Below are 17,613 nucleotides of genomic sequence, written 5' to 3' on the forward strand. Positions count from 1 at the left end.
CCCTCACTCAGATGGAGTCGCCCTACCTGGATGTTTGCCAATTCCATGCAATCCGTGGTCAAACAGTAACGATGGTCAACAAAACAATCGTTTCAATCAAACCAAAGCAGCTTCGCGATCTAGTTGTCCGCTTTCTTGGGGAGAATGGACAGGGGTTGGAGTGAAACATTTCGGCGTTATAAAACTGCTTTATCAATTTCTCTGTAAAATTATGCAATTGGACATTTAAAAAAAATTCCATCTTTTTAATGAAGAAACAACGCTTTTTGTTTTGTTTAAATGTGATACCCATGCAGCTTTTCGCCGAAAAAAAATGACGAAAAGAAAAAAACACTCTTCAAATAACCTCGCGTAATACGACGGGAGTCGGTAGTTCAGTAAGAAATTCATAAAAATGGCAAATATTGCCAAAGGAAGCCCTCATTGTTTACTTTTAGCTGTAAGTTATTGTAAAAGACGGTATAATTACAGTATCTTGATATACACAAAACAACCATTAGAGTCAATGCCCACCATAGTCCCATAAAAGGAGTTATCACTGCCCTGTAAAAAAATTCCGGAACATTACTGAGTATTTCCGTGTAACGTTTCGGGAATTCTATGGTTTTTATCCACTTCCTGGAAAAATCAAGTATCATTGTCAAAAAGTTTCCTGGATTGCTACAAGTCGCCCGAATGCAGATTTCTCACTGTTGTAAAAAAATTGTTTAACTCCCAGTTTAAAGATTAATTGAGCGTATTTATAAAGTGAATCGGCTTGAATTCGATTGCGGCCCGTCCAGACTAGTAAGGCGTCCAAAGGGCGCAAATTAGTAAACGGACCACGTAGCTTTGCAAGAATTGCAGGCGAGTAAAATTCTTGACAATTACTTGCAATTCTTTATTAGCTTTGCCCATTTTGCAATACTGCTTTGGGAGCTTTCCTCGAAACGCGGTAAGGTATCACGCTATTACAGTATACTCACCTAAGTTTATTCTGCGATTCCAGAGACACAACTGGCTTTAAACGGGAAGAGTTCTGAATATTTTTCAGTAAGGTTACTGAATTTCAGCACAAAACGTTCCTGGTTTTTGTAAAATATGTTACTGGAAGAAATTGGGCACATCAGCTGCCCATTATAGTTCAGGAACGTTTCTGAATCGTTTTTACAGTGTGTGTGTGTACATTCTTGAGGCACTTCATTTAGCCTCTTCTAGTGTTGTAGTTATTTTGCTAAATCAGTCTTTAGAACATTAAGGACTGCTTACGGTATTGTGGAGATACATAAACTTGTCCATTGTCCTGTCAAAATATAGCCTCGGTCATATGGAAATAGCGCTTCAGGTGACTTCATGGGCCTCTTGATGGACGCAGAGCAGCACGATGTAGCTTATGAGTACTCATAATACTCACGGCAGCATAGCTACTCATAAGCTATACTGCCATGTGCAGGTAAAGGGCAGTAACTGCAAAATTTTCATTTTTTTTGCAATTTAATCATCTATTGTACGTTATCTTTACTGTACAAGCTCGCTTATTTGGTTTCAGCTGAAAAAAAGGCGCGAAAAAAACGTCTAATTTCAACATTTTCCTATTGCTAGTATTGAATCCACCACACATTTCTTCGAGTATCTCGAAAACTCATTTCTGCAGATACTGCCGTTTACCTGCACACGGCAGTATAAATGTTTATGTTTATTTTCTTCAGCATTAAAACCCCGTGTTCGAGATCATTACAATGCCCACAAGCTCTCTTACTGGTTGCGCCTGATTCTACATCTAGACAGTGTTGATAACACCACATCAGATAGGCACAGCTAGCTAGTCAAGTGCTACATCGTGCTAACTGCTCATTTGCTACATCGTGCATCTACTCGATGTGTGATAGCTACTCGAGGCTCCAATTCGAAACCGTTTCTTAGGCTACACATTTCTAGAATATTAACTAATAACTGATCCGTAGTCGACTTTCCGCACAGATATTAGTACAAGGACAAACTTTGAACCGAATTTTCTGAACTAAATGGGTGAAACTGTATTCTTGCATCAAATGCCGGTTTTATTGTTAGCTTTGCGAAATATATTACTTCAGTTTGATCTGAAGTGGATAGCACACTCCAACGTATCCAATAGCTATATACAAATAATAAAATTTGGAATATTTACCTGTTACTATCTGTAATATGGTAAATGTAAAGAACTTTCGTTAGTTGGTATTCGTTTTAAAAAGTAGCTGATAAAATGAGAAAATAAACCAGACATACTTATACGTAAACATTTATTGCTTCTGTGATATAGATTGTGGTGAAAGAAATAACGACTTTCGAGAAATCTACTTTGGGGACGAATAAGGGTTTATATCAGAAGAATACGATTTTGATTGCCTTGCCGATTTCTAGCTTTAACGCTACTTATCCAAATTTACTGCTGAATTGGATTGAAACTTGCATCTTCTGTAACAAAAGTATGTATTTTACCGTTGTTATATATTCATAAGTCTGAAGCTTTTCCTCTGATTTTTTAAACTGGTTTCGAGCAAAAATCTCCACATTAATATATTATATAGACCTATATTATTTTACTCTACATATATTTTATTCTAATTATTTGAAAATGTATTCGTATAATACTGTGTACACACGCCCTTTATTTTTATCTTAATTTCAAATGTTTATTTTCTTCAGCATTAAAGCCCCGTGTTCGAGATCATTACAATGCCCACAAGCTCTCTTACTGGTTGCGCCTGATTCCACATCTAGATAGTGTTGATAACACCACATCAGATAGGCATCACCTCCTAGATGACCATCATAATATGTCTTCCTATGACGGAAACGTCCGTGACTTGTACGTGGACGTAATCCAATCAACGGCGAATGACGTTTTCTCGGGGGCGAACATTACCAGTCAGGACGCCAGCTTGGACCAATCAAAGGCCATTCCCGGAAACTCAACGGATATTCATGTGTTTGGATTGGATAAAGGAGCTTATTTATCAGCGCTTGGAGTAACAATCGCAGTTGGTTGTTCTTTGTTGATGCTGAACATTGTTGCTTTTGCAGCAATATATTACCAGAAAGACAAGTTAAATGTCGCCAAAAACGTCCAAAAAGCGTTTTACAAGGTTAGTGTTTTTATCGTCAGTAAAATATCAATTACTTATTTGCAGTGAACAAATTGATTAAAAGTTAAATTTTTGACACAGCTTATTAATTAATTCACTCAGTAAGTAAAGCTAACACAAAAAATAAATAAATAAAAATCAAATAGTAATAACAACAACGCAATGGGGTCGTTTCCAAAATTTTAAAAGTATTTTTTTCTGAAAGAGCATGCTTAAGAACATAGGCTCTGACCATTTTTTGATAAATTTGTTTACGTTTAATATTTTTAAAAAACATTGCTTAAATCGGAGCGCTTTCATTGTTTACGGCTTCTGCCGATGACATAACAAATGACGAAATGCCATTCAGTGTTGCCATTTACAGTGCAAACTGTCTAATTCGCATCTTACGTGTATTGGCAACGATATGGTTGGTAGCAAGCATAGAGCGAAATTTTAATTCGCTGCTTGATTATCAAAACGGGCCGTGGTAGCCCGATCGGTAGAGTGTCCGATTCGGAGCCGGAGGATCCTGAGTTCGAACCACGATGGTCGAAGATCGACCGTCGTCATTAAAGGGGACTAGGCGACGTTAAATATGCTCGTAGTCTCAATGTCCTCCAAGTGAAACGATACCTCTGGGAGTGCTGGCACCAGGTAGCTATTAGCTCCTGGTCTAGTTCCAAATTCTCATTAACTGATCGATCCGGTGATGGTGCTGCCATCTATCGGTATAAAAAATAATGGAGGCAAGGCACTTAGTATGCAGTCCTCGACATAAATACAGTTGTAGTCAGTTGTGACTCGGAATCGAAATCGATTATCATAACGTGAAAACGTAGTAGAAAGATGCGCCAAAGAGCATCATTTGTGACGTTATCAAGACCACACCTTATTTGAAAAATCGGACATTTTAAAAAATTAATTAAAAAACTGTTGCGAAAATGAAAGTATTTTCTGGTTCCATGTTATTTTTTTTCGCTCATTCTATCCATTTCAATGACTAAAAGTAGTACTTTTGACTGAAGGGAACCGCCCCATTGTGAATAAAATTGACAAACTAGGTACATAAGATCAGGGTTGATTTAAATTTTAAAATTAAACAGTATTGCAAATCATTCAGACAAACATGTTAAACTATTTGAAGTGTAAAAAGAAAATAAATAAATAAAATAAAATAAAATAGGATGGTCAAGCAATAGTTTCACTTAAAAAGGAAAAAAAGCCTTACATCGACTTACATAATGCTCTTGAATTTGTTTTCAGCCAAGTGTGTTTGAAATTAGCCAAAGTGGTCAATATCAGCCAAGCCTGGCAACCCTAAGCAAGTGTAAAATTTTACAGCGAGAAGAGAAAATTTTTCATTGTTATGGTTGCAAATCGTCTGCGTGATGCGTCAACTCACAGTTTACTTCAAGGCTTAACTCAATTTGACTTTATATTAAAAAACTGTTTTTTGTAAAAAATCGCGTTTTTACAGAAAAAACACTGATGTAGATGAACTTAGAACGCAAAACTACAATTAAATCCAAAATTTCATCCAAATCGTTAAGCCGTTTCCGAGATAAGAAATATATATATACCCACAAGAATTGCTCGTTTAAAGATATAAGATGTTAACAGCACGTGTCTAACATTACAATAGGTAGCATGATTTTCCAAACAAAGTTCAGTCAAACTGAAAGTAAGAAGCGAAGTTTTTTTTTTCTTCCAAAAGGAATTAAGTTATAAGTAAGACTTGGTGACAAAAAGGGATTGACCAATCGCAGTTTTCCTTATATTTTGTTTCATAAAAACGCAAGGGAAACAATTATTCCGTGTGCCCTTTCTGAAATGAAATTTAAAAGCAATATTTTAAAAACAAAAATATATGTATTGAAATCATTTGAAGTTTTAGTAGTTTAGTTTTTCGTAAGTCATGCAGATGTGTTCCAAAAGGGGTTAGGCCATTTTTTTTCTTCCTTCATTTGCAAATGACTATACTGTGAGAAATTTAGTAACCATTTAATTTAGTGCTATTATCCTCCCAACGTCACGCAGAAAAATTATATGTTCCCTAAATTTCATATTAAATCTTATATAACAAACTAGCGTTTTTTTTTTTTTGCAAAGAATAGAAAAAAGTGACTTAACGTCAGTTGAAAACAGTTTTTTCAATTGATTGTATAGCAAGCATTTTCGTAGCCGTGTTCTCCACACTAATTCAATTTCTTACAGCTGCATAGAGAATATAGATCAGCTTTCCTTTTGGATTTTCATGCATTCTATGAACAGAACATCTGTAACGAGATTGAACTTTTTAAACAATATAAATCTGAGTTTTGAAGTGCAAGTAGAAAGAAGCAGCGTAAAAATAGAAGTTAAATGAAAGTTAAAAGTACAATGGTGGTGCCCTCTGTTTGCCTCAAACATATAGTCTTTACGAGTGAAACAAAACTAATTTCCTTATCAGTGCATAAAAAGAGATTTCCACATTAACCAATAAAAATATACGTAAGGCAATTTTTGAAATGTTACTTTTGACAAGTTATTTTAAGCATAACTCATCTCTACTAATAATTAAGCCCGAAGTCAGTTCGGATCTGTTCGTCCAGATCTCTGTCAGTCAGGATCTCCATCTTTCTAGATCTCTGTGAGGCGCATCTCCACTAATAACGAAGCTCAAAATATATCCGGATATCTGTCTGTCCAGATCCTTGTCTGTCCGGATCTCTGTCTCTCTGCATAGTGCCTAGACCACCGGTCGGCCGACTTTCATGAAAATTTGCACGAAATTAGTTTGTAGCATGGGGATGCACACCTCAAAGTCATTTTCCAAAAATTCGATTTTGTTATTTTTCAATTCCCATTTTAAGTTCATTTTCCACATACATTTGATAATATGAGTAAGAAATATTTCATTCACATTTTTAAGTTTTTTATGTCATTTGAAAGCTTGCAGGTTTTTTCTTAACATGTAGTTTGTTAGAAGTTTCTATGAGCATTAGGAGAGCTGTAGGAGTCGTTAAGAGAAAACCAAACCATTGAGAAATCCAAGGCATATCTTAAGCTAACCAAACGATTCTAAACGATTAAGCTCGGGAACATAACTAAAAATTAAAGATAAATGGAAATTATTTTCGAAGCAGGTGTTAAATTTGTTTATTTGTTTGTTACCCCCATTGTTACGTCTATTATTCCCTTTGATTGTTTCGTTACTTAAAAAAAAAAAAAAAAAAAAAAAACATTTTTGAAAACTGGCTAAATTTGTCGATCAATCCTTCTCTTCCTTATTGAAAAGGATTTCAATCAAACTATTTTAACTGTTAAGAAAAAGTCGTCTACATTTTTTTCTTAGTTTTTATGGAATTACGTTCAGTAAATTTAAAAAAAAATTGCTATTACAACCTTCTTTTGATAGTGTTTAATTTTGGGAAACTGTCTTATTTTGCGTTTTAAGCAAGGAAGGGAAAGTTCCTTCCTCTTTGAAAATATTTTTAAGGCTTTTGCTGGTTTCTGTTAAGCTTCATGCTGAGTTTTCAAATCTGCCAAAAATATGATGAGATCCTTAAAAAAATATATATATTTAAAGCTTGGTAGACGTTAACTGTAAATATACAGGCAAACCAAACTATTTTTTAATACACTATTACGGGAAAATTCCGTGCGGATACCGCTAGTTATGATTAAAAACCTTAATTATTTTTTAATGAAATTCATTATTTATATATTAGGTCATTAAAGAAAACTATTTTCAGAGAGTACGATATTTGAAATGTTTTTTCTGTAATGCAGATGAAGTTTTTAATGAAAAAGTCGAATTTTATCTTACGAAAATCTTGAACTTTGTTTATCATGATAAACTTGGATTCCTCGGGTAAATGCTTATCCTTTCCATCTTCCCATGCCTATAATTATAAATAAAATTAAAGATATCATGATTGATCGTAAAAATAGGCTTTTATAGTGATTGAATAATGTTTTAAAAATCAGATGTTCTTCAAACCAAAATTTGCATTGTTAATCCTTCCATTAAAAAATTATCGTTTTTATCATCTGCTTTCTATCATAACAGATGTTTTTAATATTGCTGTATAAGCTTAGTATAGGTCATAAGCAATTTTGACATATCGTGTAAATGTCACAATTTTTCTTTACTGCTGACCGTTTAGAACTGTGATATGATGTTCTTATACTATGTGTAAAATATCAGTGTAACAAATACATCATAATTCAAGCTGAGAAACTTTTGTATTTAGATAGTCAGAGAACTTTTACTGTTTCACTTAACTGTAGAAATTGACCCAAGCATAAATAACTTATTGGTAATAGCGATATACATTTCTATCGTCACTAAAAATACGAATGGGAGTATCTAACTTTTAAGCATTTTGCAGAAAACGGATTTAAAGATTTCCAGTTTACTGTATCGCTATTGAACCGTCACCAGTGTGGTGGAATCTAACTTTTTTCACTATTTATTGCAGAGATACGCCCATTGGTCATATTATAAAATTGACTTTGGACATTTCTGTGGTGGTCATAACTCAGTGTTTTCGATTTTTTTTAGGTACGCCCATTCGTCTTTTTAGTGACGATATGAATATCCTATATCCTTACTTTAAGTACAAACTTCAATACACTGGACAAATGATCCCTTTTGGAGCCACAATAAAGGTTTTGAAAAGAACCAGAACTGTTTGCATTATCATACGACAAGTCTTGGATTATTCACTGGTGTAAATCGGTATCAGTATCAGTTTATTTAAGTGTACGTATCAGTTTATATAGGGGCACGCCACGTCATGCTTTGCCGCTGAAATTAGATAAATATTAGTCCAACTCAATTGAAATCTGTATTTAAGCGATGGCTAAGAAACAACTCTGCGTTCGTTAACTACCTGCTATAAGCTCCATACATACGAACTGTATTCCAAAAAGATTAAGCATGAAATAAAACGCTGCGCTCTAGACAACTAGGTCATAACCATTCTGGCAGAAAAAACTACAAATTTAGTTTTTTTTATTTCTTAAATCCTTTATTTATTTATTTATTTATTTATTTATTTATGACTTCTGATAATTTACCATTGTGTTTTTTTAATCGACGATTGTGTGGTTTTTCTTTTTTACAGGTTGAACATGGCCCAGAAAGCGAAGAAGAGTCGTCCTATAAAAAACCATATCTTCTTAAAGATGCCCCATCCTCCCTCATCCTTCATGACTTCGAACCACTACAGCCGTTTAGCAAGGAACAACCAATATTCGATCTGGTGGAGACGAACGAGATCAAACGGCAACTCGAGGATTCTTCAGCAACAGAATTAATTAAAAGTGAAAAACCTCAAAAAGTCATAAAAACAGTCACATTCTTAGATGCTGAGCCTTTACTCATTGAACCACCCGAAATCATTTCATCACCCGAACCCAGCAACCGGACGTGTCACCATGAACATTTGACTTTCAAGCCGCCGCCAATAACAGAGTAAGTTTTTTTCACTTAATTTCTTTTATAAATACGTCTTAACATCCATAGCAGGCGACAGACGGCTCTCTCGCGCTTCCTCAGGCACACACACCAAATCTTTTTCTTTCAAACATTTCGTTTTTTCAAACAAAGAGAAAATGGCGAGAAAAAAGCTGCAGAACGTATGCGGATATTATGGCAAAGTTAAAGCAACAATAAAAAGAATCAAGAAAACAGATACTGGGGTATCAAAAATTAAAATGCCGGACATGAGAATCAATCGCAAGGAAGCTAGTAAATAAATTTTGCATGGAGTTGTAAACCCACGTAGTTTTACCTTTCTCAACGTGCCAAGTTTACGGAGAGACTCAAAAAACACTCTTTAAAGTAGTTGCCAGAAAAAATAGGCTCTTATGTTTTACCTTGCTAAATAATAACAATAATAATTAAATAAATGGGGAATCAAAGAAAGTCAAAAAAGTTACTGGAAGAAGCCTTCTTGGTGAAACAGTTGTTTTTTTTTTTTTTGTAAAGAAAATTACATTTCTTTGTAGTTATCTGGAAAAAGATGATTGGCATGAGCGTGAAAAAAAATGTGTCATAAAGACCCACAATAAAAGTGAAACTTCTATCTTCTTTTTTTTTTTTTCATTTTGAGCTGTCACTTCACCCACTCATTCTTTCTCACGCCAAGATCTTCTTCCTTCTCCTCCTGACTAAGGCAGATTCACAACGTAACTGTGTTTTTTAATGAAGAATATTGGTTTTGAACAATGAGAAAACTAAACGTAACTTTAAATATGCCTTTTAAGTGTTGCTGAAAATACTGTAAAATAATAGTAATTATAATGTTAATTTTAGTTGTAAAAGCTAACAAACTAAATTCAAAGTTGAACCTTGGCAGTGTTGATTACGCTTTCAAACTGATAACTTTACTTGAATCAAAGAAATCTTCTAAAAACAACATTCTGAAAAAAGTTTAAAATGCTCAGAATCCACAATTATATGCTTACTAAAGTTAAGCCTTGAAATAAAATTTTAAAACTTTTTTTAAAAAAGCTAACTTTATAATTACTATCATATTTCATTGTTTTTCGCAACAATTAAAAAACAACTACGTCAATTTCGTCACACAAAAAGGTTTGGTATCAGAAATTTAAAGCTGTCGCAGAAAATTTTTCACTTCAAAGCAGAGGAGGAAAAAAAAAAACGAATTTTGCACAAAGCAAACAAAAAAGTGTTTATTTAATTCACATTGAAAATTTGTTAATAAAACGGTTAATTTTAACACAACTTATAAATGCTTTCTTATTAATTAATCTTAAGACATGTACCTGTCCAAAAAACTAAAAATAAGTCTATTTCCAAAATCTTCTATCTTCAGAGATGCATTCGTCACGGTTATGTTCGTCTCACATCATGTGCAACAGAAAATAAAATATTTTCTGTTGCTTTATAAACAAGAATTATTATTATTACGCGTAAAAAATGTTTAGGAATGAAAATAACGCAATAAGTTGTTTTTACAATGATATCTACATAAACCTTAGCTAAATTGAGAGCTGAGTTTCATGAAAATATTTCAGACTGTAAAAATGTTACGTTCGTCACAGTTAAGTAGTTTAGTTTCAACAACCAATTTATGTGCTTTAAACTGTGTTTTCTTGCATAAAGTATTCCACATCAGTTTTATTCCTTCACCAAATTCCTAAAACCACAAATAAATTATAATTTACGTTCAAAACTGTTATTATGCAACGAAGCATGAACTCGGAATGTTGCGTTCGTCACGATGGAATGGCTCAATTAGCCTAAATGTCTATCAGCTATAGCGGAGGATGGCCTAAAGCGGGTAGGTCGTACAAAGCGGGTAGGCCTTCGTATCCCCCCCCTGTCCACGGTGTGTTAGCGGAGATAAATACAGTGATCTCTCGCTTATACGCGACCTCTGTTATACGCGTTTTTCTCAAGGGCCCGGCCAGCGATATAGGAAAATAATGTTAACTCTTGTTCATTTATACGCGAAACCTAAAATGCACCTTTCACTTATGCGCGATAAAATTTTTTCAAGTTTTAGTTAAATCGCCTATTCACGCTTTGCTTATCGGAAGATTTGTACCCTTCTTGATGTCTCTTGGAATGCTTTCACACACCTTTATTACAATGTTCAAAATGTTTCTATGAACGCGTTTTTTTTTCGCGCAAGTGTGCAAATGGGGATGCAGTTAGTCTTGTGATTGACATCGAGAGGGGAGAACGGGTTACATGCGAAAAGGTTGACTTTCCTAAAAGTCGTGGTGAAACGGAAAGCATTGACATAGCCTATCGAGGATCTTTTATATCCTCACAGATTATGACACTGGTCACGCAACAGTTTTTAGGTTTTGTGGAATTCGCTTACATACCGTACAGTGTATAAAAAATGACAAAACGTGCAACTTCAAATTTACATTTTTATTAAGTTACAATGCCTAAATAGAAATGATGTGCGTATTCATTTGTATCAGTAGTATACTATTAGTATTACTATAACTGCTGATAACTTACTGTATTTAAGCTTATTTTGGGGTTTTTTCACTTATGCGCGAATCTCACTTGTGCGCGAAAATTTCGTTGTTCCCTTTGGTCGCGTATAAGTGAGAGGTCACTGTACGTATGTCGTGCTTACCCGAACACCTCGTAGTTATTATCAGTCCCAGCGAAGCAGCAGTGAAACGTGTGATATGTGTTTCGGGGTTACATGAGCATGCAAAATGAAGGAAAGCAAAATGAAGTGAGCTAATGGTTGAAATGACTTTTAGAGAAAGGTTTCGTCCGATGTATTTTTATCAATGAGATCCCTTTTTTTGCATTGAAAAGGGGGTTCCTTGTAACAACAAACCACGTGTTTTGAAAATGTGTGTATTTTATTAGTTTTTAAATTAACCTTTAGCATTTCGGCACAAAATTGTTTATTTACTTCCTACACAAAAATATGTTTTAACTGTTTTGCACTTAATCTCTTTCAGATCAGAACCAGATATCGACAGCTAATGCACTTTGCAAGAGTCTTTATACGAAAACGTCCATTTAGAAGTGAAATGAGATTTTTTATCAAAAGAAATGTTTATCATTTAAAGAGCTTTGGACCACTGAATCTTCTATCAATGACCATGTCTGCTAAAATTTGGTATAAATAAAGTATTTGATATTTAGTTTCTTTTGGAGTGTATAAATCTATATTTTTTTCGTATTTGTATCTCTTATATTACAAGTTTAATAAGAAAAAGGAAAACAATTTTTGCTAAGATAAACTTTAACATATTTTGAAAGAGTGAACTTGAGATTGCAAACACTGAAGAAAGGTGGAAGGAATTCCTATGGTGGTCTAAAAGTTATACTATAAATTAAAAAGTATCTTTCGTAAGTATTATACACTGGTGGACAAGTGCTAAGGATGGATGGCAGTAGCAACGTTTGCAACCACAAAATGGGAGGCAAGAAATAGTGGAAATTAGCATAAGTTCAGAACACATTAACCCGTGTTTTGAGTATGCAAATTTTAGACTCACGACGTTGCTGGTCACGTGATAGCGCAATATAAATGATTGGCCGCATCATGACCATTGTTGTTCAAAAGGAAAGTTTGGCGGGAAATAATCAATTGACGAACTTGCATTTTTCGGTACATCTTCCCAACATCCCTTAGATGATTGTATGTGTGGCCGTGTGGTTGGCAACATCAAAGTAGGGGGCAGAAAAATGTCGATGTTTTTAGGGAGTTCAACGTCAGCTGCAGGGTTGTTTCGAGAGTTTTGAAATCATTTGAAACAAATGGAATGTGCAGCAAATGTCACGGGGGAGGTCGTGTACGCAATACGACGTCAGCAGAAGATTGGTATTTAGTGCTAGCAATGTAAATGAACCTGCGCAACACAGCTACTGAGGTAGCAAAGCAGTTTCCTGATGCTACTAGCTAGTTAATATCCCGAAAAACTGTAGCCAGACGTTAGAATGCAGTAAGACGATACGCTAGTCAGCTTGTTTTGTACATCCCATTGTCTACAAGTCAGCGTTTTGCTCGTTTGTAGTGATGTCTACAGCATCGCAATTGGAGAGAAGTCGACTGAAGTTGTGTACTATTCTCAGATGAAAGATGGTTCAGTCGTTCGTTTAATTGTGGACGACAACTAACCAGGCATGAGAGTGGTACAGCACACAATCCGGCAAACATAAAAGAAAAGGACTAGTATCCTACAAGTTGGATCATGGTATGTATAGGATTGTAATCAATGGCCGTACGTCACTCGTGTGCTTCCAAACATGACTATGACGGCTAGTGATACATTAATGCTGTTCTACTGCTTCATGTTCATGTGCTGTGTGGTGCCGTGGGCGATAAATTCGTTTCCAACGTAGTTGCAACACAACATGTCATTAACAAATGCCGTCCAGGAGTGTCTAGATTACTCAAAATGGTAGCCATATCCCATATTGACATCTTATGCCGGAACGTCTGGGGGCGGTAATTACATTTCTTCACTTTTACGTATTCAACCCAAAATTACCGTTTCATACTTTGAGCACTTTTCAACGCTTTCTGGATTTCAGAGCACAATAAATTATCGCCAATGCAGTGTTCTAGAGTTCTGGCATTAGTCTATTTCACTTGGCAATGAACTACACTCACTTTTTTACGCGCTACATAGCCCATCGGATTAGTGGTAGTTATTCATATGTCTTTTTTTTTCAAGTGTTATTTTCTTGTATAAGTAGTCATAAACTTAGAGTATCTACTATTAAAAGGAAAAATATATTCTTTTGCACATTTCTAACTTTCGAAATTACAAGTATCGTAAATCATTAAAACTAAAAATAATTAAAATTTAATTGACACGTTGAACCCCTTCACAAAAAAAAATATTATCATTTACAATTTCCTTTACTTAACAGCGTAGATATGTTAATTATATGGATGAAAATCCTTTCCAATAAATGCTTACAAAAGTTGTCTATAATTAAGCCATTCAAAGCTAAACCGGATCAAGTCCGAAGTTATTTCTGATTTACAACTGAATTGACCTTAACTACTTAATTTGTTATATAATACCTAACTCTTGTTTTTCCGTTTTTCAGTCATAATCTATGTTTAGGTATGTTTTTTTCCAACAAAAAAAAAATGCCTTTTCCGGATTCAACTAGAGTTTATTAACTTCAATCTTAATTATCTTTGACTTAGAATCTACTTTAGCTCTGCCAATAAGCCAACATTTTTAGCTTTTTTCCGAAATGAAAAACTGCACTTTTTCTATTCACCATCTCCTCAAAATGTTTTTAAATATTTTCATCTAATTATCAAGGAAACTACTACTCTCCCGTTTTCCTTGCTTTTGGAGCGTCTTTTGCTTTATTTCTCTGGTGTGCAGGGTGAAAATACAACTACTTTCTCTTTCTCAATATTTTCGGACCGTTACTTTTTCAAATGGTTTATTTACCCCTTATAGTTTTGTTTTCTATTTAAGTTGTATATTTAACTACTTCAAATAGAGCCCAATACACCATATAAAACATATTTGAGTTAACAGCTTTAAAAGTTACATTAACATACAAACAAATCCAATATATATATATATATATATATATATATATATATATATATATATATATATATATATATATATATATATATATATATATATATATATATATATATATATATATATATATATATATATATATATATATATATATATATATATATATATATATATATATTTCCGCCGCTATGAAATAAACAAATCGCCAAGCGTCAATATACAGCCTATCTACTCCTATCTGCAAGAACAAAACAAAAACAACTTGAATCACGGTTCAAAATGAAACAATTTACTTCTTTGTGTAAGAGCAAAACAAAACATGTGCTTCCGGGTCAATGTGTCTTTTATCCAAAAGAAAAAAATAACCACAATTGACTTTAATACTACTACTTACTTTTTTTTAGTTAAAAGAACAGTAAATAGAACCGTTATTTTCTGTAACATTGTACCCTTTTACAGAGCAATCCCACGCAAATAATAAAAAGCTTTTGACTTAAAAGGAAAAAAAACAAGTCCTTTTGCCTACAAAAAGCTTTAGGATATAAAAATAAATTAAACAAGAAGGGCTGTAAGAATTTATTTGTCTTCCAGTTGGTGGCAAGTTTATCAAGAAAATGGGTTTTGTCAAGGAAAAAAAAGTTTTTCTGCGATTTATTCTGGAGAACCTTTTGCGCCAAGGAAAACACATTAATAAATGCATTTTATCTGTTACATATACAATACACTTCCACACGAAAAAGTGCAATTTCCGCATAAGATGTTCCGGTGAAAAAATGCTCTGCTTCCGACTTGCACCAACAAAGCTTCTAGAAAAATGGCAAAGGAAAGGTGAAAGGTGCATTACTTTCTGACCCAATGACAAAAAGGAAGTTCTCTGCATTTCCCACTTTTTTTCTGGGATGAAGCAATGGACTAAAGTGAAATATGTGTGACAGAATTTGGAGTCAGAAGTAATAAGAAATTTCTTGACGGAATAGTTTTATGTGGCAGAGGAGAAATAATATGCGACATTCAAAACCTTTTTAATGTAGCACATTTTATATTTAAGTACAGTATGTACCTTATTTTACCAATTGTATTTTACGTAATGTTTCAGGCCAAAAGTTAAACATTGATTTTTAAAGAAAATTGCAATATTTAATTATTTTTTTATATATACGTATTATGTAAATGTTTAAGATTATATACCTTCCAAGTAGTAGAAGCAGCACAATGCTGCGACGTAAGTCGCATATTCTTGAGAAAAGTTGCAGAATATTTCTTAGCTGGCGCGGAAAAACTAAAATTTGTCAGTAATAAAAATTTTTAAACTTTAGCGAAAGAATTTGCACTGTGTTTCCTGGGTTCAAAGAAAAATACATTTCGATTTTGAGACTTTGAGAAATTTAGATAACTCCAATATTCTTCTTTTTAAACCCGCAAAAAATTATTTTGATTGATGAATTAATGAGAAAACTACAAAAAATTTTATGAGCTTAAATGCAATGCTTTTAATTAAGTTTTGTTTTTTTCCCATCTTGCTTTTCTCACAATCACGTTTTTATAGTTTTTATTTATGGCAACAGCTCTAGCAAAAAAAGGACTAAATCTATTCTTTTGAAGTTTGCAACAGTGATAATTCAATATATTAGTGCGATATAAACTTCTAAAAGCTAATGTACATTAAATATGTTATTTTCGAAAAATTATCAATTAAAGGTACAAATTACTTACAAAATATGTTTTTTTTTTAAACTTCGAATTTAGAATGTCATTTTTTTCTTTTTTAAATCTAGTAAAGCGTAAGACACAAAAGGTCTTAAAAATTATGAAAAAGTGAATATGTTGGAAGTGCAAAGGAAACTTTTTTTTTTTTTACAGAATTGACTTTTTACTAAAATAAAGCTTCAAACTTTCTTTTCAGCAAGTTAAACCGTCAAAATGTGTCATATTATTCATTTTATCATTCAATAATATGACATATAATAATAAGTTTTTTTATTAAATAAAAGGGAAGTTAGCTTATTTACTTAGGACAAAAGGATCTGAAGATTATATAATCCCCACTTTTTTGTGTCAGAAATATATCCATTGATCTATCTTTTTAAAACAGGGATAGGTATAATAATAAGCAACTTGCATAGATAAGATAGACCGGGGTTAGTAGTGAAATTTTTGTCATTTTTGTTATCCGTAGCGGTGATAGTAGTGATATGCTTGAGCCACATTGTAACACCCAAAGAATGCGTACAGATACGCTGTAACTGGTACAAATTATGTAAGAAATGCAATTAAATGGGACATTTTAAGTTAAGAAATAATTATTCATTTATACTGTTCTGAACACAAAAAAGAACACCTTCATGTTTTCAATAACACATTAAACGAAATGATAATAAAATAGTTAAATTACTAACGCTTGTGAACTCTTTTTACTTCCTTTTACAAAAAAGGAAGTATTGTATTCGTGAAAAAAATTTCTCTCAAAAATCGGCCTTAATTTCTATTTTGCTCACCCCCGAACAAATATTGAGTTTTTTTTTTCAACCCGAGCACACGTGGATATATGCCTAAGAACGTACAGACACCCGAAGTATCCATTTTAACGATCCCCGAGTTAATTACAACGAATTTTCTTGTGACGTCTGTATGTGCGTATGTATGTGCGTATGTGTGTATGTATCTCGCATAACTCAAAAACGGTATGTCCCAGAAAGTTGAAATTTGGTACGAAGACTCCTAGTAGGGCCTAATTGTGCACTTTCCCTTTTGGTTGCATTCGGATGCTCCAAAGGGGGTCTTTTGCCCCTTTTTGGGGGGAAATCATTGTTGATTTCGATGTAAACTCAAGTGGTGTTATAATTTGGCGGACACTTGGCGATATATCGCCAGTCTTTTGGTCGCCAAGTTTTGTCGCCAACTTGGCGACGACTTTGGCGTATTTTTTTTATAGCTGGTTTCAATTTGGCCGTTGTTATTTATTTAATTAATTATATTTAAAGAGTAAACTATTGAATCACATTAAAACTGCCAGTAACGAGAAAATGACATTAAATTGGAGTAAAAGGAAGTCATGTGATGCACACATCAGCTCGTTTAGAGACGCATTAAGAGAGACACTGCGTTAATCAAGAAAGATAAAACGTAGTCCAGCATTAATTTTTGGCCTTATTAATTTTTGACTCGGTACAATATGTAGGCTATGTCCTACAGGGCACCTTTAGGACCACCTGCTATGCAATAAGTAGAATTACTTACACCAATATGTAAAAAAAGCAGTTATTGACAAATTTTTTATAAAAACTGCTGTTTTCTCCGATTACAGTTTTTCGACCTTTTTAAAATTTCGAAAAGCTCCAGGTGGCTTAATTTTTGTTCAATTTGTTTAAAACCTTTTGTGTGCATTCATTATATGTGTAAGATTTGTGTTATCTAACTAATTTGTTCTCTAATAAATGACACTATAACACGCAAAAATCTTCTCAATAATGATTTTTTAAATTTTTCTTAATGTTTCACTTTTTTTTTT

General features: G+C 33.6%; 1 protein-coding gene across 1 annotated transcript in view; it reads left to right on the forward strand.

Annotated features, from left to right (window-relative positions):
- LOC129234401 (neuroligin-4, X-linked-like) overlaps nt 1-11,682 on the forward strand; it is a 123,711-nt gene extending 112,029 nt beyond the window's left edge. Inside the window, exons 7-9 of the mRNA XM_054868396.1 lie at nt 2,665-3,104; nt 8,198-8,547; nt 11,538-11,682. Of these exons, the coding sequence (XP_054724371.1) occupies nt 2,665-3,104; nt 8,198-8,547; nt 11,538-11,562 (815 nt within the window). The 3' untranslated portion in view covers nt 11,563-11,682. The remainder of the gene's footprint in view (nt 1-2,664; nt 3,105-8,197; nt 8,548-11,537) is intronic.
- The last annotated feature ends 5,931 nt before the right edge of the window (nt 11,683-17,613 follow it).

The sequence above is a fragment of the Uloborus diversus genome, chromosome 1 (assembly GCF_026930045.1).
Source record: "Uloborus diversus isolate 005 chromosome 1, Udiv.v.3.1, whole genome shotgun sequence".
NCBI classification, from domain to species: domain Eukaryota; kingdom Metazoa; phylum Arthropoda; class Arachnida; order Araneae; family Uloboridae; genus Uloborus; species Uloborus diversus.